This window comes from Mesoplodon bidens (assembly GCF_964165515.1).
Source record: "Mesoplodon bidens genome assembly, chromosome: 2".
Taxonomy (NCBI): Eukaryota; Metazoa; Chordata; class Mammalia; order Artiodactyla; family Ziphiidae; genus Mesoplodon; species Mesoplodon bidens.
In genome coordinates, this window is record NC_138177.1 from 185331899 (window position 1) to 185352505 (window position 20607).

The window sequence follows — 20607 nt, forward strand, 5'->3', positions numbered from 1 at the left end:
AACACAACCCTCAGAATGGGAGAAAATATTTGCCAATGAAGCAACTGACAAAGGATTAATCTCCAAAACATACAAGCAGCTCATGCAGCTCAATATCCAAAAAACAAACAACCCAATCCAAAAATGGGCAGAAGACCTAAACAGACATTTCTCCAAAGAAGATATACAGATGGTCAACAAACACATGAATGGATGCTCAACATCACTAATCATTAGAGAAATGCAAATCAAAACTACAGTGAGGTATCACCGCACACTGATCAGAATGGCCATCATCAAAAAATCTACAAACAATAAATGCTGGAGAGGGTGTGGAGAAAAGGGAACCCTCTTGCACTGTTGGTGGGAATGTAAATTAATACAGCCACTATGGAGAACAGTATGGAGGTTCCTTAAAAAACTACAAATAGAACTACCATATGACCCAGCAATCCCACTACTGGGCATATACCCTGAGAAAACCATAATTCAAAAGGAGTCATAAACCACAATGTTCATTGCAGCTCTGTTTACAATAGCCAGGACATGGAAGCAACCTAAGTGTCCATCGACAGATGAATGGATAAAAATGTGGCACATATATACAATGGAATATTATTCAGCCATAAAAAGAAACAAAATTGAGGTATTTGTAGTGAGGTGGATGGACCTAGAGTCTGTCATACAGAGTGAAGTAAGTCAGAAAGAGAAAAACAAATACCGTATGTTAACACATATATATGGAATCTAAAAAAAAAAAAAAGGTTCTGAAGAACTTAGGGGCAGCACAGGAATAAAGACGCAGACGTAGAGAATGGACTTGAGGACACGGGGAGGGGGAAGGGTAAGCTGTGACAAAGTGAGAGAGTGGCATGGACATATATACACTATCAAATGTAAAATAGATAGCTAGTGGGAAGCAGCCGCATAGCACAGGGAGGTCAGCTCAGTGCTTTGTGACCACCTAGAGGGGTGGGATAGGGAGGGTGGGAGGGAGATGCAAGAGGGAGGAGATACAGGGATCCATGTATATGTATAGCCGATTCACTTTGCTATACAGCAGAAGCTACCACAACACTGTAAAGCAATTATACTCCAATAAAGATGTTTAAAAAAAAAAAAAAAAGGAAACTGCTTGGGCTCCTCTGTCCAGGGCACTCACACAGTAGGGGCACTTGGGGGGTGGAATTAATGAAATGACCTTGCATTTTGTAATTGCGAATTTCTTTCCCAGTCATAAAAAGGGGATAAATGCGCTGGGCTAGAACTCTCTCTGGGAAGTTCTTTTGGAGACTCAAGCTGGCTGGGCTGGCACCCTGGCCCCTGTGTGGACACATCCACCTGCCTGAAAGCCTCCTCCACCGACACCACCCTTCAGGCTCTGGGTCCCGACTTGGCCGGTGGCTCCTTTGCCTCCTGTGGGCCGTGCCTGCCTTCCTGGGAGCTGGCATACGGTGGAACACACAGGTGGCACAGTCTCCTCCATGCACCCCCGTGTGGGCTGCTCAGCGACTCAGAAGGGTCCTTGCTTCCTGGACCAGACACCAGGCTCGAGGAGCCCCTGCAGAGGAGCCCCTGCAGGTGGCTGGAGTCCCCAGCTCCAGTCACCTCGCCTCCCCTGGGGTTGTTTCCTTACTGCTGCTCAGGAAACAGACTGATGGTCCACAGGATAGTAAACGGTACACCTGCCATTTCCTACAGCAGCCAGGTCTCTGGGGGTCGGGAGCCTCTCGTCTGCTCTGAGATGGGCAGTGTGGGCTGCCCTGCCGAGGGGCCCTCCCACTCCCCACGCCAGACACACAAGGGTCCCCAGTGCCTCGTTGCCAGTACACGTGTGCTTGCTCATCCCCAAGGGCACAGGTCCAAGCCCACCCAGCAGCCTGTTCTGGAAACAGCCTCACTCAGCCTGGGACTCAGGCATGGCTGTGCTATCTCCCCAGCTTCCAAATAAAGCTGCACAGTAAAATCAGAGACCGTCGAAAATGCTCGCGCTCCGCCACAGTTCTGTGCTGAGGAGCTCGTGAAGGTTCCGGAACAGGGGGTGTGAGGCTAGGCCCTGAGACACCTTGAAAGGGCCAGGACTTGCCGTCTACATGGGCATCGCTCTTGCAGGGGCACCTGGAAGGCCTCCCCTACTCAATGGACAGGAGGGACACACAAGCCCCAGTGAGCAGTGGCACAGCCAGACTACCCGTGACACCCCGAAAGGAAGCCAGAGTGCCAACAGCCCGATTCCATTCCTAAACACCCACTCTCGGGCACTGACCCTCCGGGACCCCCTCACGTTCACCGGACAGCCCTTCAGGGTCAACACAGGAGAGGGTGTGACCGGGCTCAGGTCTGTGGGGGTCAGTGGGCTCTCGAAGGCCACCATCAGCAGCTCTGTGACCCCCGACAAGGCGCCTTGCTGAGAAACGTGGGACAGTGGTGCTGCTTGGTGCCGTCAGGGACACGAACGAGGTGGGGTGCTGTGAACCGGTCCATGACTCCAGGAACCCCTGGGGAAAGCGGGCATCATCGTGGGCTGGTCAGGGCCCAGTTGGACCAGGCAGGGGTGGCGGCTGTGCACCTCACTCTCTGCAAAGCCCTGGAGTCTGGAGTTGGGGCCCTTTGCATCCCCCGGGCTTTCAGTTCCCCTACAAGACGGTTAACTGTGCGGGACCCCGAGATTCTGGCCGCTAATCCGGCACATGCGGCCTGCACTCCGAGGGTAGAGTGGGCAAGGGGCAGCCGGCTCCCCTCGCCGCGGGGGACCGTGAATAGCAAATCAGCTTCTCCAAGCGGGCAATTACCAGGGGCCGAGCCAGCCTGTCCTCGGCTCCCCCCGGAGGCACCCCAGCCCCCAAAACCTCACACATACCACTTTCCTTTCATCTCCTCCAGGCCGGCCTGATAATCAGATCCTGCCTCGTTCCTAATCCTTATTCTTTTTAAAAAATGGATTAGGAAAATCTCATCTGGAAAATTAATTAATGTGTGAATTCAACAAATATTTACTGAGCGTAGCACTTTGTTAAGTATTTATTTTTTACATAACTTGTATGTTCCCCCCTCTCACTTTTGGTTGGCTGGTCAATTTTCTGGCTGGTCCATTTCTGTATTTCACGCATTTAATTGCTACTTCCAATAATATTATTCTCTCATTCAACTATTAAGATATATTCTCGCATACCCAGTCGGTCACCAAAGCACGTATTAAACCTCAAAATTTTAAGTGGAGGCAGAAATCAAATGGCCTTGCCGGACGACTGGGGTCAGGCGTCCTTGGCGGCCACGGCCCCGCTAACCCGGGTGACACAGCCCATGGTGCCAGGGAATCGCAGGAGACGGGGACTCTCTGGAGGCCCTTGATGAGTGCCCAGCGATTGTGTCCGCTGTCATCCCACCGCTGGCACTGGGGATTATTTTCAATGCCCCATTTTCCCGTCCCCCTAACCCTCCTGTCACTGGCTGTAGGTAAGTACACCCTCCTAGAGCAGCCCCCGCCCCCAGCCAAACAAAAGTGAACTGGCCTCCTCTTTCCCCAAGAAAGGAAGCCGAGCCTTTTCATGGGCTGTGAATGGGGCCCCTCATTTAGGCCGCATTATACCCGGGCCTTCATTTCCCCTTTCCTTCTTTCCCGCATTCAGGGGGGTTCTGACTTCAACTAATTCAATAACAATCCCGCCAGGCCTTCCCGGCTCCCGGCTCGGGAGCACATTGTCTGGGGTGCAGTCTTCCCCTCGGCCGGGTCCGCTCTCCAATTAGCCAACTGCTGGGCCTTCAGTCCCTCCCCGCTCCTCCCTGCCAGCCTCTCATTTTTAACCATTTCCTTTTGAACCGGACTGCGGAGGGCCCTTGGGGGAGAGCCTGGTGCTGGGTCGGCCGACCCAGGCTCAGGTCACACTCATGCTGCAGAACCGGCACTGGCCTCACAGAAAACGTGAAGACCAGGCGTAAGTGGGCAGCCAGGCTCTGCTGTCCCGGCCTCAGCCCACGCTGTCCTCCTGGGATGGCGAGGTGGCCGAGGCCTGCAGGTGCTCCTGCAGCGTCAGCACTGCCTCGGGGCTGTAGGGGCTGGTTTGGGATCCCGTACAGCTTTGGTCCCGATGTCCACTTTCTTCTGAAGTGTGGACACTGCATCTTTGACCCCCAAGCCAATCTCTCCTGCTTGAAGAAAAAGTGTTCCAAGGCCTGCAGGGAGCCCCGTTCCCTCTGTTTTTTTCCGTTGCGGGTTCACGGACTTCGTACGCACAGGCACACGCACACGCGCACACACACGACGGGGCTCAGACAGGCGGGTGTCGGAGAGTGGTCAACCTCATCCCATGTTTATTCCACCGCTGTTACCTTCGAACGAAAGAAGTTGGAATTGGCTAAAAATGTCAACCCTGGGCTCCGACTTGGGTTAGCAAAGTTGTCATCGACTAAAGCCCTCCTGGGTCCCCACCCCTCAGGCTCCCAACGCAGGCATGGTTCCTCCTGGTGTCACGAGGAGACCTGGCCGGGAGGGTCTGGGCAGCAGCATCCACGCAGGGACGCGGCACTGGCTGTGTGTGCCCTCACTGGTTTCTCTCCTACAACACCTGGGAATGACTCAGCCCGAGTATTTGTTCTTTGAGGGTCTCTTATGAGCTGATTGTGTCATCCTCCCCCCAATTCATAGTTGAAATCCTAATGTGACCCGATGTGGAAATAGAACGCTTACAGATGTAATTAGTTAAGATGAGGTCAGGCCGGGGTGGGTGGGCCCCGGGGACAGATCCTCCCTGAGAGGCTGCAGAGGGACCATGGCCCTGCCGACATCCTGATCTGGGACCGCCAGCCGGCCTCGAGGCTCTGAGAGTGCGCGTCTGGGTGAAGCCGCCCATCGCGGGCACTTTGCTGCCACAGCCCTAGGGCCCAGTGCAGGCAACTCTGGGTGCAGCAGCTACCTCCTGACTGTCACGCGCCCTGCGTTCAGAAATATTCAGTATCCAACCGACCAATTGGCCGATTTGAAAACTGCCGTAGAGGGAGAACTCACCAAGGCCGCTTTGGCCGTCACATCGTTATTGTCCAAGTCCTCATCATTTGCTAAATCCAGTGTCTGAGGAGTTGGGTGGAGGCGTCTGAGTTATACCTACTAAAGACCCTGCCTGGCCCTCCCGCTTCTGTGTAACTTCCCGGAGAAACTTGGGGAGCAAAGCAGGATGCAGCTTTCTGCACCACTCAGGAGGAGGTCGGCGGGGAGACGGTATGCACGTGCCTCCATGCATCTCTGTGGCTTCAAGGCTGGGTAACTCATCAGAGATGAGAAGGCCATCAAGGGGGGCAGAGCTTCTGTGCGGAGAGACAGCGGCCAGGTGCTGGGGCTGGAGCTGCCGAGGGACCCATGCTGATCCTTCGGTCCAGAGGATGTACCAGGCTTGCCCATCCCAGGGAGCAGACTTTACAGGAATATGTAAACGCAAAAGTTGCCATGTGGGGCCCACGCATCTTGGCCTGTGTTTTGAATGTATTGAAAATAGGCATTTCTTATTTCCAAGGGGTCCCCTGAAAGGGGCACCATCGGGTCCTCCAGCGAGGCAGTTTGCAAGGCTGAGAAGACTCGTGTGCATTTCAGCTCACAGTGGAAAGAGAGAGAAAGAGTTCTACGGTAAATTTAACCACCATGTGGTGGTGGAGGGACATCCAGTGAAAAATTACCCACTTTTTTTTCCCCCAGATCCAGCAAAGAAATCTCTCCCCCGCTCTCCACTTCCCCACCTCTTAAAGACCAGAGTATTCAAATGACACGTGCCTTCGGGACAATTCACTTCAATCCTTGCTTAACAAGTGGAGAAACCGAGGCCCAGAGATGGGGGTGGCTGCTCGGGTCTCTGTCCACGGCACGGCTCCCCCTCGCCTTGTGGCGCAGACATCTCAGTAACCTGTATGTGGCCTCTTAGAAAACCTCATGAATTTATCTGATGTTTAAAAGGAACAACAACAAGAAAAGGCTGGACGCGGCCATTCTAACCCTTGTCTACTCAGCGTTAAGGGGGATGATGCCATCCTGATAACAGCATGGTAGGTCCTGGCTGTCCTGGGGTTTTGAAGGCACTTGAAGGTAAAGGATCCAAGAACTGTCCCAACTCGCGCGGGGCCAGGCAGCCAGCAGCCTTGCCAGGTCTCCCTGCATCTCCCCGAGTCTGCCGGATTCTCCCAGCATGTGGGATGCATCTGTTTACTGGAAACAGGTGACAAGAGCAAACCCCAGTCTGGGAGCAGGAGTCTGACACCCTAGGGGGCAGCCGGAAAGCCCTCCCAACCTCCGACCTCCACCCGGGAGGCACAGGGCACTGGCGGGGCATGGGGGTGGCTTAGCGCAGCCGAGCCCCAGAGGGCAGTGGGCCCCTCACTGCAGGGAGCCCTGCCTGGTGGACGTGTGACTTCCGTGGACCTGGACAGGCACAGCTAAAGCAAGGAAGCCAGAGGCGCTGGGTCGGTGCTGTGGGCTCAAGCCCAGGGTGCAGAGGTGGGGAATCCTCTGGACCCAGCGCACCAGCTCGGATGGATTGGGAAGCCACACTCAGTAAAGGCAGAAGCACGAGCGGGTAGGAGGTGCTGACCCAGAGCAGGACGTGCCCCATCCTAGTGGGTCCAGCTGGAGAATCAGCCTCCCCTGTCCCAGCACGGAGGACCCACCCGAGGGAGCGGCCGCGAGAACCGTGCAGCCCCGATGGGGAGCAGAAGCCCAGGGTCCCCAGGCCTCCCTGGGCCTGACCGGCCAGCTGATGGGGTGAGCCCATCTTCAATGTGTTTTAGGTTCCAAGGAGGATTAAATAAGGAGGTCAATCCAAGACAGACCTTCAAAAGTTGGGGAATTCTGGGGCTTCCCTAGTGGCACAGTGGTTGAGAGTCCACCTGCTGATGCAGGGGACACGGGTTCGTGCCCCGGTCCGGGAAGATCCCACGTGCTGCGGAGCGGCTGGGCCCGTGAGCCATGGCCGCTGAGCCTGCGCGTCCGGAGCCTGTGCTCCGCAACGGGAGAGGCCACGGCAGTGAGAGGCCCGCATACCGGAAAAAAAAAAAGTTGGGGAATTCTGGTGTTGTCTTCGGACTGTCAACGGGCCCCGGGTTCCCGCAGGAGCCTCTCCGGTTGGGGCCTGCTGTGGACTGTACGTCTGTCTGGCTGAAGCAAGCGTGGGCGAAGTCAGGGAGTCCGGGCCTGCCAGGGTGTCACCGAGAAACTAGTGACTCTACCAACCGCAGTCCTGCGAGGCCCTTTGAGGGCTTGCTGCTCCAAGGGGCCGTCCCACATCCTCAGGGCTGACTCAGAAGCCCCAGTGAGGACCAGAATCCAGACCTCACCAGGGACTGGTCCCTGAGGGCTACGGGACTGACGGGGGAGCAGTAGAGGCGCTGGGAGCTCAGCTGGCCCAGCGGCCCTTGGACAGGCCAGGCCCAGGCTGGGCTGCCCTCCTGAATGCCCAGGACAGTTCCTCGTGGGCTGGAGATTCCACCTCTCAGCCCTGGTGCTGCGTGTCCTCCATCCCCAGACGAGCTTTCAAGTCAGTGCCATGAACGTCACCCCCACGGCGATGCAGGCTTTACAGACAAGGCAAGTACATTCCCTTCAGCATGGCAGCCCCTACGATAACATCAGTGGAGTTTGAAGGCTTTTATCAAAATGCAAAACAGACCCATTTTCCGTCTCCCTCCTCAAAGAAAGGCAACGAGGTCCACGCTCCGTGAGCTGCTTCCCCAGCGTCCTCGTGGTCCATCCCTGTCGTCGTCGTCATCCTCCCCCTCCTCCTCTTCCTCCTCTATCCATCCCCACCCCCCACCGGCCTCTCATCCCTCACTCGCTCTCTTCCCGTCCACCTGTGAGCTGCCGCCCCAGAGCTCACCGGCCTCCCCCGGGGGCTCCGGGGCTGCAGCCCATTTCATCACCATTATTTTTACTTAAGTCCAGCGTGGCTCATACTTTGTCCACGAGGTTTTACTTCGGCCCTGAAGGAGGCCAGGGCGGGAGGCTTGGCCACCTTGCCCAGGCCCCACCACCTGCAGGCCTCTCCTCTCTGGCGAACCGCATCCTTCCCCACGGCAACGCACAGCTCCCGTCCCCGCGGACCCTGAGGTGCGCCATTGAGAACGAACCAGCCGGGCGTCCTAATCCCCGTCCACCCCCACTTGGCAGTGCTCTCCCGGGCCTCCACTGAGTACCGGCTGAAAGGAAGGCTGATAAATTAGTCTAGAGGGAAACAAGGCGGCTTCTACTTGTAAAAGGTCATTGCGACTTTGTTCTGGGTGAGGGTTTATCTCAGCTGCCGCAGGGACAGACAATGCCTTGGGCCTAAATGGCAGAAATCTTAGCTCCACTCCTGAAATGACTGTGCTGATAAGCCAGAATGGACTTTAGAAAGATCTAAATGGGAAAGGAGTGGATGTAGGTATTTTTCAACATGATTGAACAGGGATGACACAATGGGATGTGCAATTAAACTGGGCATTAGCCCAGAAGGCAGGAACGCAGACTGAAAGCCAGACAAAGGTGCTCCCCGTGGCCCCCGCTCAGGGCTGGTGATCCTGGCCCTGCCCTGGCCAGCCAGGCAAGGGGCACAGCTGGGATAGAAGGACAGCAGGACGGGAGCCCCGCGTGCCCTGGGCGCTGCTGTGGAGGCTGGTGCCTCTCTTCAAGCCAACTCCCTGGAAACACAGTGGCACATGTCACAGGTGGACAGGCACACAGGTGAGCAGGGACCGGCAGGCTGACTCCTGTGATGACGACAGGGCATCCGTCTTAGCATCTTCCCATGCGGAGGAGCAGACACGACCACCTGCACCAATGCGCATCCTGTCGGCTGACTTAAAACTTCACCTTTAGGACATTCTCTTCACTGTGCTCTAAACAATATGAGGGCAGGGCGGGACGCTGCCCCAGGACACTGGCTCCGGGGGTCCCGCGGGGCCTGCTGCCGTGCGCCCAGACTGACCTCTCACCCAGAGAGGCCATCCTGGCCTGACCTGGCCTCGATCAGAGCAAACCCAGCCGCATCTCAGTGCCCAGCAGGGCCCCAGAGAGTAGAGGGAGCCCTGCGCCAGCCCCGAGCAGAGCAGGAGAGGGTGGCCTGCCGGGGGACCCTCCGGCAGTTGCTGCCCCTGGACGGGTGGTGAGTGGCTGCATCACCCTGGTTTCTGGCTGAGGCCGAGGTGGCCTGTGACACGCTGAGAGCATTCCTAACCTGGGGATGACCAGCCTACAAAAATTCCCAACTCGAGAGAACCTTTGATAAGCAGGTCTGGCTGGGAGGTCCACATCCTTGTCCCGTGACCCAGGGAGACCTTTTATGGCCTGAGAGGCCTGGGATGCTCATCTGACCCAGCAGGGAGGGAGGCCCAGGGAGGGGGTGGACGATGGGCCAGCCAAGGCCGTGCTGGGGGTCCCTGGGGAGCCTCCTGGCCAGTAGCTGCTGGCTCTCAGGAGGGGCCACCCTCCCGGCCCGTCCTGGTCTCTGCGAGGCCGCTGCTGGGAAAGTACTTGAAATAATCTTTCCGTGTATATGAGCGACACTGCAGATGCCTCAGTCTTAGCAGGTGGGTCCCACCACTTGCTTCCTGTCTGGGGAAGGCGGGCTCAGCCCAGGCCAAACCTGAGAGCCACCCCCACTCGGCCGGTGGTATGGGTACAGACAGAGGAGGCTGAGGGGTACATCTGAGCCACTCCACGCCTTACTGGTCCCCGTTCCCCTGGAGGAGCTGGGGCCTGGGCCATCACCCACTGGACAGGGTGGTGGGGGTGGAACGCCCACGTGGGCTGGGGGCTGCTCTAACTGCTGGCGGCTGGCCCAGTCTCCGTTCTCAGCATGTGTTGGCTGCATGAACGACAGGGGCAAGCGGCAAGGCAGAAGGATGCTGCCTGGGGGTCCCCTGTCTGGTCCCTCACCCCTGTGCCAACTTACCATGAGACCCTGTGGGACCCCCTTCCCTTTCTAGGGCTCAGGGTTCCCACCTGCACAGTGAGGGGGAGAAATGGTGATGCCCCAAGTAATCTCCAGGCATGACACAGACGATCGGTGCCCGGGAAGCGCCCCCAACCTTGACCATCAGGCCGTGCCCTTGGGAGGGGCGTCAGGTCGCTGGTCAGTCTCCAGCAGGCTCCCCTCCGGAGGACAGCAGTGTCAGTGGCCAGCTGTCGGGATGCGGGTGGGATCGCTCTGGGGCCCCTTCCCGGCCTCACCTGCTGCCCAGAGCTCCACCAGGAGGACAGTGGGGCCGCCGGGCTGCGCCTGGCTCCAGGGTTGGGGGCAGTGGCGGAGGGGCGTGGGGGCGGGAGCAGGGAAATCCACGGTAAGCCCCTTTCTTGGGGCTTCCACCTGGGAATGGAGACCTCCCAGTGGCCCATCTTCCACTGCTAAATAGAATGCAGATTCCTGGGGACCCCTGTCAGGAATTCTAATCCACTAGGTAAGGGTGGGGCCCTGAATCTGCATTTTGAAGGTGACTGGGGGATCCTCAGCATGATTGTTTGAGAACCACAGCTCCGTGGGACACAAACTTGAGGTGAGCAGGTGGAAAAGACTTCCTTTTAGATTCCTGCACTTTGCACCTCACAGGCTGACGGCCTGGGGTGGGGACCCTGTGGTTCCTGCCTGAGCACATCTCCCCCCACCAGCCAGGCCCCAGGTGCCCTGGGACCAGCTCAGGATCCTGGCTCCAGAGAGGCTGATAGCTGTCTCTGGGGTCCAGAGAATTCCACAGCGGGGCACCCGAGGGGTAGACACTAATGCCTGCCAGGCCCTGCTGCGGTCCATCGGGCTGGGATTTGGGATCTACTTACAGACGGAATGAGGACCACGGAGTAGAAAGCGCCTTGCGTGGCCAGCGTGTGCACACAGCAGGTGCCTAATGAATGAATGCCAGGCCTTCCCCTCTCGCCCACGCTTTTGGGCCACAGAGCAGCGGCCCGCTCAGCCTGCCCCAGCCTTGCCAGTCCTGCCCGGCACAGGGACCCAGGTGCCCTTGTCATAGTCGCTGAACGTGTGATCCCCATTTCCCTTAAAGAAAAAGGAGGGGGGAGGGCAGGAAGAGGTGACACAGCACCCCATTGTTGCCGGCTTTCTGGGAGCCAGTGGGATAGGCTGAGTGTGTGTGTGTGTGTGTGTGTGATACAGATGGTAAAATACCATTTAAGAAGTTGGTATTCATGGACGTCTCTCGAATATGAAAAGAAAATATTTATTTCCTTTTTCGCTTGTGAATCAGAATGCTCTATTTAAAGAAAGTACCCTCTGCTGGACTGTGGCTGAGTTATTACCCCTTAAGGAAATAAAGAAGAACTACCAGGGAGGTATTCTTAGTCATTCTCTCTCCTTTTTCCGAAAATTCCTTATATACCCGTGCCTCAGAGCTGGCCCTAAGATACTGCAGGATTTCACGGCATTCTTGGGCTAAAAACGTCTGGACCTGATGTCATGGTGCTTGGGACAGACGGCAGAGGGTCTGCGCTGGGAGCGGTTCCCGAGGAAACGAGATGGCGCGGGTTTCTGTGTCCCCAGCCCCGCCGCACAGGCGCACCCAGGCCGCCCCGCCTCGGCCCCGTTCCCATGGGACAGCCCCTCTCGTCGAATTCGGGTTCCTGTTTGACAGCCTGGGAAGAGGTCCCCAAACCTGTCATCATCCAGGTGTTTCCACGGGGTGCGAACATTCACTGGGCGGCAGCTTACGACTTCGGACGCTTTGTGAATACACCTTACACCTCCTAAACGCATTCAGAAAATCATTCCAGGGGGACAAAAAGACCCCGACATGTTTCTAGGTCTAAAATAAAATTCCAGACCACGCAGAAGGAGAGTCAGTGTCAGGGGTGAAATAGCCTGCTGGGCAGAGGAGTGCAAAGTAAAGGGAGACTCCGGGCTCCCGTGTCCCTGGGGGGCAGGATGCTGCTGGGATGGTCCCAGTGTGTATCCTGGTGCCACGGAGAGAAAGGACAGAAAAGATTTGGGACTGAGAATACCAAGCCCTGTGAGTAAGGCCGTCAGACCAGCAAGAGGCCCAGCCTTTACAGCAGAGACCGGTCCTGGCCCCCTTCCCCAAACAGGCTTTCCCGCACGGCTGGAATTCCAAGAGTAAACACAGCAAGATGGTCTGAGAGCCAAATACAAAGAAGCAAAGAAGCAAAAAGCACGCCTCCGGGCATGGCCGCAAGAGCACTTGCCGCTCGGGCTTCAGGGTGAAGAATGCACGGAAGAGGCTGAAGTGTGATCCTTGTGTGATCCTTGCACCAGGATGAACGTGGAAGAGAGAGGGTAGGAGGTGTGCTCTTGTGTGTGTGCAGCATGGAGCACGGCCACCTGTACTCGGGCCGCAGGGGTGGCTCTGGGACAAGCCGTTCCCTGCAGTAGCATCGCCTGCTGAGTATCTGGATGCCCCCAGCGACCCAACCCAAATCATCCCCCTTGTCTCCCGGGGCCCCTGGCGCAGATGCTGGAGGTCTGGAAGGATTCCCCCCTTCTCTTTCTTTCCAGACTGGCTATTCTCACCCCCACGGCACATTCTAATTTCCTAGAAGTTTTCACAAACCCAGTGCTCAGGGAGGTTTCTTGGGACTTTTGGTTCAAAACCAGAACAGTCCTGGGCAAAACAGACATGGCTAGTCCCTCATCTGGCCGAAGCCTGGCGTCTCTTGGCTGGGGTCTGGGCACCTGTTTTTCTGACGCTCCAGGTGATTCCGTGTGAGGCCCTCGGGTGGAGACCTCTGCTCTCAGGTCTCAGACACCCGGGAAACGTCTGAAGGACAGTCCTGACCTTCAAGTACCAGCTGTCACATTTTGCTCTGTAAACTTGGCAGATGCTGTCTAGAGCCAGGGCTTGCCCCTCCTCCCAGGCTGCGTGACCCTCCTCTCGGGGTCACCTGGAGCAGTGGGGGGCTGCTGAGCCCAGCTTTCCTCTCTCACCGTCCTGGGGCCACAGGTCCATCCACGGGGTGGGCTGGGGCTGAAAGAGCCAGGGATTCTGGGGCTGTCGGCAGTTCAGGGCCACAGAGGTGCCCGCTGGCTGGACACCGGCTCTGCTTCCACAGGACTGCTGGCGAATGACATGCCTGCGGGTGCAGACCAGCCGCTGCTGTTGCTGTTTCTCCTGGAGGATGAGCACTTCCTTCCTGAGCCCTGGGGACCGGCCCGGCCTGGCTGTAGGGGCGCTGGCTGCCTCAGCCCTTTTGAGGCCGGACGGGCGCCCACAGCACCAGGAGGTCAGTGGAGGGGGCAGGGCGCTGGGAAGCTCAGGCTTCCGGGGCTACCAGGTGCATCCAGGATCTTTCAGGTGACAAGTCCAGCACATGTGTCTGTCTCCAGGTGGACGGGATTTCTCGTCTGGTCCTTACGCGGCAGGGACTAGAGAGAATTGAAGCTTGTTCCCAAGAGCCTCGGGAACTCTGTCCCGGGGGTAGGTGGGTGCTTGGTTATAACAGGAGTCACTGCTGCCTGAGCCCAGGCCTTGATGGCCTTGGGGGCAGGGAGCCCCAGGGTGTTGGTGAGTCGTGCTCACATTCAGGCGTGTGGTAAGTTCAGCAGGAAAGAGGACAGGGTCCTTGAGGCCAGAGCATGAGGGTGTAAATGCAGGAGAAGAAAGAAGTGGAGGCCCGTTCGCCACGGAGACCTGGGGCTCAGATTGCGGCCAGCGCTGAGGTGCCCACGTGACTCCCGGCCAGGCTGGGGCAGGTGCCAGGGCGCAGAGGCCAGCCCCACCCAGGAACTCCTGGCCCTCCCCGTGTCACACTGAATTTGGTCTCAGCCAACCTTACATTAATAGCAATGTCTCAGAGTCTGAGCGTGCAGGGCTGGGTAGCAGCTTTTGTCTGGAACGTTCCCTGCCCTAGCATCTCTGGATGTTCTGACAGCCCGTGGTCCTTGGGGGTGGCCGGTGGGTCCTGGCCCTTGCCCAAGCCATCCAGGGGGAGCCCTGGACCCCAGAGGAGCTGGCTTGGGGGCTGTGTGTTGGTAGCAACCGAGAGACAGGGCAGCCTGAGGCCTTGGGGCTATTTCCCCTGTGACCCTGGAGCTTCCCACAGGCCCTGGCCCAGACGTGGCCATTTGTTGATTGAGCAAATGAACATGTATATTAATATTCAGGAACCACAGCCAAGGGGATGAGGTAATCCACTCAAGTAAATTCTTTAGATAATTGAAACCCCATCAATTCACGTTAACGTTTTCCACCAGCTCCTTAAACAGAGGCAGATGCATTTTTTTTTTCGACAGATGATGCTTGAGTGCCAGCTACAGGCTGGGCAAAGCTCTGGGCACCGGAGAGCCTGCCTTTCTGGGGGAGACAAGTGCTCCACCAAGAAACAAGCAGAACCGGGTGCTTTCGGTGTGAAAATCGCTCCCGCCACCTCCCCGTGGAGACCTGAACGGCTTGCCCCAGCCTGGCTGCACAGCTGCAGGACCCTGCCTCGGGGGCAGGTGGCACCTCTGAGGAGAGGGCTCCACAGCCCAGCTCCCTCTGGGCTGTCACTCGCAGCCACCTCTTAATTAGCAAGATAAACAGCACGATGATAAATGTCATGATTTACTCAACAAATGATCAAAATCATTGTTTTTCAGACCCCAGGGCAATAAAATGCAATCACTGGGTGATTTATTCTGGGCAGGGTGAGTGGTGGCTGCCTCAGCGGGCAGGCTGTGTCTGGGGGGAGGGGTCCGGGAGTTCGAGCATCCTCCCGGGCACGAGGACAGATGACCTCCCTTTGAGATGGAGCCCATGGGGGCCGTTTCCACACACCCCACGCTCCCATCTGTGTCCAAGGACGGGCTGCCAGGTCCAGGGAGCTCGCAGAGCCCGTCTGTGGTTTCTTCCAAAATGACAGGGAGTCACTTCCTGGTGTCCCCCAAAGCACCCGGTGGGAGTGGGGGAAGGTTTAGAGCCATTGAATGTTCCTGACGCCCACGTGGGGAGGAAGGCAGATGAACAGTGGGAGGAGGGTGCCAGCCACGGGGCCCACACGCACCTTCCCATTTTGCTCAAGTAAAATTGCTACGTGAAACAAGGCTGCTCCTGCCACCTTGACCCTTAAGATGCCAGGTCACTCATGCTGTCCCAGCAGGGATAGAAGCATCGTGTCACCAGAAACCGTGTGCACCACAAAGAGAGAAAAGGAGATGGGACCCTTGGATTTTAGTTCAATGGAATGGTCCGCGATAGGACTTCTGTTCTCTGAGTAGAAAGAAAATTGTTTCCATGGTGTCCCAAAAGGAGGGTAGGAATAATCGGTTTGACCTTGATTTTCAGCCCGTCCGCCGAGGGACGCCCACCCCGTGTCTGCGAGGGGCTGTCTCTGGACCCCCCTCTCCTGCAGGACCCCAACACCAGACCTCACAGGAGCAAACACACTCCGAGCCCGGCCAGGCCGCAAAACGCTCCCACCACCCTCCACCCCTCGGGGATCCAGATCCATCCAGGATCTTCCTCAGAGTTCCTTTGCCACCTTCGCTAGAATGTCATTTACCTGTTCTTTCTTCTTCAGGAACTAAATGCCATGTACATTGTAGTAAAACCAAATCAACCTGATCCATGAAGCTTAATTACCAGCATGAGACTGAACATCGACACACACAAAATTCGGGACCGGACTGTAGGCCTTTGGGTGTTGTCCCTGGGACCTGCCTCTGACGGTCCTGCATCTGCCCTGGCCTCCTTGGCTGTGACACTTAGGCCCTGACATTTTCCTAGTGATTGTCTTGGTCCCCAGGCCTGCTCTGGGCTGAGCTGACCGCAGGCCCGGGGAGAGCGTCCCAGCAGGAGCATATGAGGACGTGGTCAGCGGCCTCACTTTGGCACTCCGGGGTTCGCTGGAGGCCCTTCTGCGGTCCGGAGCCACAGAAAGATCCAGGCTCTGGAGCCTGGGCTTTCCGCTCCTAATCTCGAGCCCTGTTTGCAGCAGAGCAAAGGCGAGGACCATGCCTGCCCTTGACGGGGCAGCAGCCGGCCGCTCCTCTGGCCCAGACGCTGTCACACTCGAGCAGGACGCAGAAACAAAGTGACACATCGGTCGCCTGTTTCAGGATGCGAGTGAGGCTCTTTGATTTCCACCCCAGAGACCCATGGAGCTAGAAAGAAACCACTCGACCTTATGATTTATCTCAAGCAAAAGCGGGTTCGCCCTGATGTTCGGGGTGCCTGCTTCGTCCTCCCCCTCCTTCCAGCCCGATTCTGCCCTTGGGGCTCCACCATGATGACGGTGACACAAACAACTGCTCACGACCGCACTGGACGGGACGGGACAGGAGGCCGCGAAGCCCAGAGCAGGTGGTCAGGGCCCGAACTCGCCGAGGAAACAAAGTCAGACCCTGCCGGTGCGTCTGGAACACTACGTGAGGACGTGGACTCGGGGCAATACCTGCTGGCGCCGGGGTGGGGGTGGGGGCGGTCAGGTCACGGCCCCGGAATCAAGGCGCTGTCGGGGGTGGTGCCGCGGAGGGGAGCGTTCCCGCACGTACACGGAGGACAAGTGATATCGCAAAGTCAACAGGCACCACCGGGCAGATAACAGCCACGGCCCGTACCAGGCCCGGCACCCAGGGCGGCGGCGATACGGGCTGTTTCTTTAAAAATAGAGCAAACAGAGGCCTGCATCGGAGCAGACAAGAACCAGGTTGTCTCAAGGTCATCCATCGCACTACCCTACGTAGGGTCCGTTTACCCTGCAGCATCTGAAGGCGCCTCCTAATTCAACAGTCCAGGCCTTTCCGAGCACGTGACACAACACCCCTAAATTCCTTCCGAATAGCCAGGCGGGAAGGACAGGACAGGCCATCTGCAAAAAGCCACTGAACAGCCCAAACCACTTACCTGTCACGTTGTCTGAAGATGCTCTCCTCGGCCCAGTGAGGGCCACCCTGTGGGTCTCTGAAGAGCACACGACCTGCCTCCAGGGGGGCCGCACCTCCCACCTCACCTTGCTCCCACCCGGCCGGCCACTTCTGCAGGTGACCTGACCTTGAGAGGCACACACGGCGTCGGGCGCCTGGGGACAGCAGGGGACGGGCCGGCCTGCACGGTCCAGCTGGCCAAGCTGCGGCCTCCCCCACTCTAGGCTGCTGTGAATTCTGGCTGGCCTGCTGTTCCGTCCATCTGGTCAACCCACTACCCCTCTAAACCTTCAAAGTCTACAGAGCTCAGGCTGTCAGCTGGCACCCGGTAGGGGGTTTCTGTGTCCCCTGATGTCTACACTCCATGTGCTACCACAAGCCACACTCCACCAGCTTGCTGGAGAGTGGGGGCGTCCTGCGTTCGGGGCACCCCCGTGTCCTTGTGAAGGGCGTGGCGGTCTCAGGTCTGCAGCCACTGCCACCAGCACATGCACCGACTCAGGCAGCCTCTTTGACCTTTATGGAGGGTTTCCAAAGCTGACGGGCCCGGGGGAGATGCTCAAGGGCTGCTGGGGGTCCAGGAGCCTCCCAGGGGTTAGGAAGAGGCCGAGCACATCTCTAGGGAGCAGCGGAGGCTCCAGGGCAGCCTTCCAAGCCCTAAAGACTCATGAGAGGGGAAAGACAGGCCAGATTCGCCCCTTGCTGTACACAGAACGCCGAGACACACAGTTTGGGAAGTTCTCCAAAGCCACGGAGCAGCTGCGGGGAGTCGGCTCCCCTGACCCCCGCTGCCCTGGTCCGCTGTAGGGGACACGGCTGCCGGCCACACAAGGCCCTCTTCCCTCCTTGGACAGCACGCCCCTTCCTAGAACTGACCTCCATCCAAGCACTTTTGGAAGTTGTGAAACACCCAGAAGGAATCTGGGTTGGCATTTGCATTTTCCATCCAGGCAGGGTCTCTGCCAAAAATACCACCGAACATTGGCCCTGTGGAGCCAGCAGAAAGGCTACGACCAGAGGGGAGAGCGCTTCTGTGGGGCCCACGGTCCTTCTGAGACCACCTTGAAAACCCCCGCACTGGGGCCCAGCGATGCTCGTGGCCCGAGCAGGATACCTCCAGAGGGAGGGCTGCCTTTGGGGGTGTCAGCGGCCGCCCCCCACCTAAGCGGCCTCCCTCTCCTGACCACACACGGGCTCCAGGACCATCGAGCCGGGCCCAGACCGTCAGGGAAATGTAAACCACAAGGTGCCCCTCTCTGTCCCCGCTCATCTGAGAAGTGCGGGCTGCTCTTAGGGGGCCAGCTGACCGGGGCAGCCCGGCAGGAGGCCCTCGGCATGGACGTGCCTGGGGCATCTGTGGCAGCGTGGCCACCAGGCACGTTTTACGAGCTGCCCCTGGCTGCTCCTGCCGGGAGGTGGGCCCCCATCTGAGGGGCTTTCCCGGGAGCAGAGAGTCCTGCTCTGGGAGAGTCCATCCATCTCTGAGGTTCTGCCGAGATTGCAGCCTTAGCACCTAAGATCCAGACGGGAAGCTCGGGGGGTTTAAGACATGAGCTCATTAAAGACACATTTCCGGGAAGAGAGCGGGCACAGCGGACGGGGGCTGCCAGGCAGCTACGAGGCCCTCTGGTGTTTTCGGAGTCGCGTCATGCAAGCCGCAGGATAAAATAAGCCTGGGAAATGTGACATTCGAATGCTCTCTCCTACCCAGCCTCCTGCCCCCGGCGGCTCAGCTCACCCGGCTTTATAAATAGATGGAACACGAGATAAATGGCCGCGATCAATCACCCAGCACGACAGAGCTCACCTCCCAGCCGAAGTCCACCTCCTTCAGCGCGGCCCGGGGCGCCACCATGTACGGGCCAAACCGCTCCCCGACCTCCATCTTCTTCTTGGCCCAGATCCCCAGGCCGGCCCCGGGGATGGAGGACTCACGGAGCTCGAAGTCTGGTGGGATGGGGATGTCCTCAGGAATGTAGACGGGAGCCTCGTAGGGCGAGCCTTCCTTGGGGGTGAAGTCCTCGCTGGTGGGGAAAGGGGACGGCGGCCCCATGGGGATGGGGGACATGATGCTGTCCTCGGTCTCGTCCTCGGCGCTCTCACCAGCCAGCAGGTCGGGGTCCGGCCCGTACATGTTATTTACAATGTCGCCGTCACCTGGAGGAGACAAGGCAGTGTCAGGCTCTGCAGCTCAGCTTCCCAGGGCTCAAGGCTTGGGGACCACCTGGGAGGTGGAACAGAACAGCACCAAGGGCGCCAGAGGCCCAGGGGGTCGCCCGGCCGCCACCCCTGCCTGGGAGGCACAACCTCTGCTAGGGGCTCCCAGGGGACTGTTCCAGCAGTGTCTTGGGGAGCAACGCAGACCCCTGGGGGGCTCCCCGAGGCCCCGGTGGCAACCCGAGGACACGCTGGCCTGTTCTGCATTAGGACAGGAGGGAAGGAGGTGCCCACACTCCACAGGTCGGGGCGGCGGGGGAAGCCGACACAGCAGACACCCAACCCGGGGCTGACGGTGAGGCGCTCCTTCTGGAACCGCTTTGTGTCTGCAGCCTCGGAAGTTAGGGAACGGGGGCAAGTCCCAAGTTCTTGGGAGGACTCAGAATTTGGGTTACTGTGAAATTTACCCCAATACCTGGGCTGCTCTGGGCAGCTCAGTGGGGCTGGCTGGGCCCTGGGGAGAGTCCCTGGAAGTTCCCGACGAGCTCATGACAGGTTCGGACAGAGGCCTGCTGAGGTCACGAGTGTGGGACCCGTGGGGTGGCAGGTCAAGGAAACGGGGAAAAGGGTCCCCAGCTTGTCTGTCTGCTGTGGGCCTTTCTTCGGGGTCCAGCCCAAGAGTCAGTTGGTGCCAAAACAGTGCCACCTAGAAGTTCACCCGAGGGTGGCCGAGGCACAGAAAAGATAAGAAAGAGTGGGCGGGGGAGAGACAGGGCAAGCAAGCAGGTCCAACAGCCAGGAAATCAGCTTCACTCCTCGGTATCGACCCGAGAGTGGAAAACAGGGAGGCCGATGGGTGAGGAGGCCCAGCAGGGTTAACCCACAGCCCCCCAAGGGAGGAGCAGCCTCCAAGTGTCCATCAACAGATGAGGGATCAACACATGGCCCATCCACACAACAGAATATTTATATTAGTATAGAAAAGAGAATAGGATCACTGACACAGGCTGCAACACGGGTGAGCCTTGCAAACAACCCTCAGAGTGAAGGAGGCCGAACACAAAAGGCCACATGTCCTACGACTTCATTTATGTGAAACGTCCGGAAAAAGCAAATCCACAGAGACAGAATCCATGTTGGGGGGGAAACCGAGAGTGACCGACTGACTGGCATATGGTCTCCTTTGGGGGATCTGGAACCAGATGGAGGGGGCGACTGCACACCCTGGTGACTGTGCCCCATGTCCCTGAATTGTGCACTTTAAAAATGGTTCCTTTTTGTATGCTGTGAGTTTCACTCAATAAAATTAAAGAAGTCGGAGGAGAGTGAGAGGAGGAGAGGGGAGGCCCGGGGGTGGGAGGCGCGCGGGCGGACTGCTCGTGGCTCGGAGCCTGCTGACCTCTGATCTAGATGCTTCTGTCCAAGTCCCTCCTTCTGGGACTTGAAAACCTTAGAAAGTGACCCAAACGCTGTGGTCACTTTGGCCCTCGTCTCGCGGCCCCCTCCCTGCTCCTGAAAGGGTCGTCTCCAGGGAGAAGGGAACTTTTCAGTATGAGTAAAACGACCTCAGATCCAACGGAGAAGTAACAAAATGTTTTCTTTCAAAAGAAACCAAAGTCTTAAAAAAAAGGGGGGGTGGATAACACTTATTTAATTT

The 20607-nt window shown here is 57.9% G+C and overlaps 1 protein-coding gene across 2 annotated transcripts in view; it reads right to left on the reverse strand.

The window, feature by feature from the left end:
• The window catches only part of PRDM16 (PR/SET domain 16), a 322403-nt gene that overhangs the window by 196918 nt on the left and 104878 nt on the right, over nucleotides 1–20607 (reverse strand). For both annotated transcript variants that reach the window (XM_081226091.1, XM_081226090.1), the window contains exon 2: nucleotides 18601–18950. In XM_081226091.1, coding sequence (XP_081082217.1) covers nucleotides 18601–18950 — 350 coding nt within the window. The remainder of the gene's footprint in view (nucleotides 1–18600; nucleotides 18951–20607) is intronic.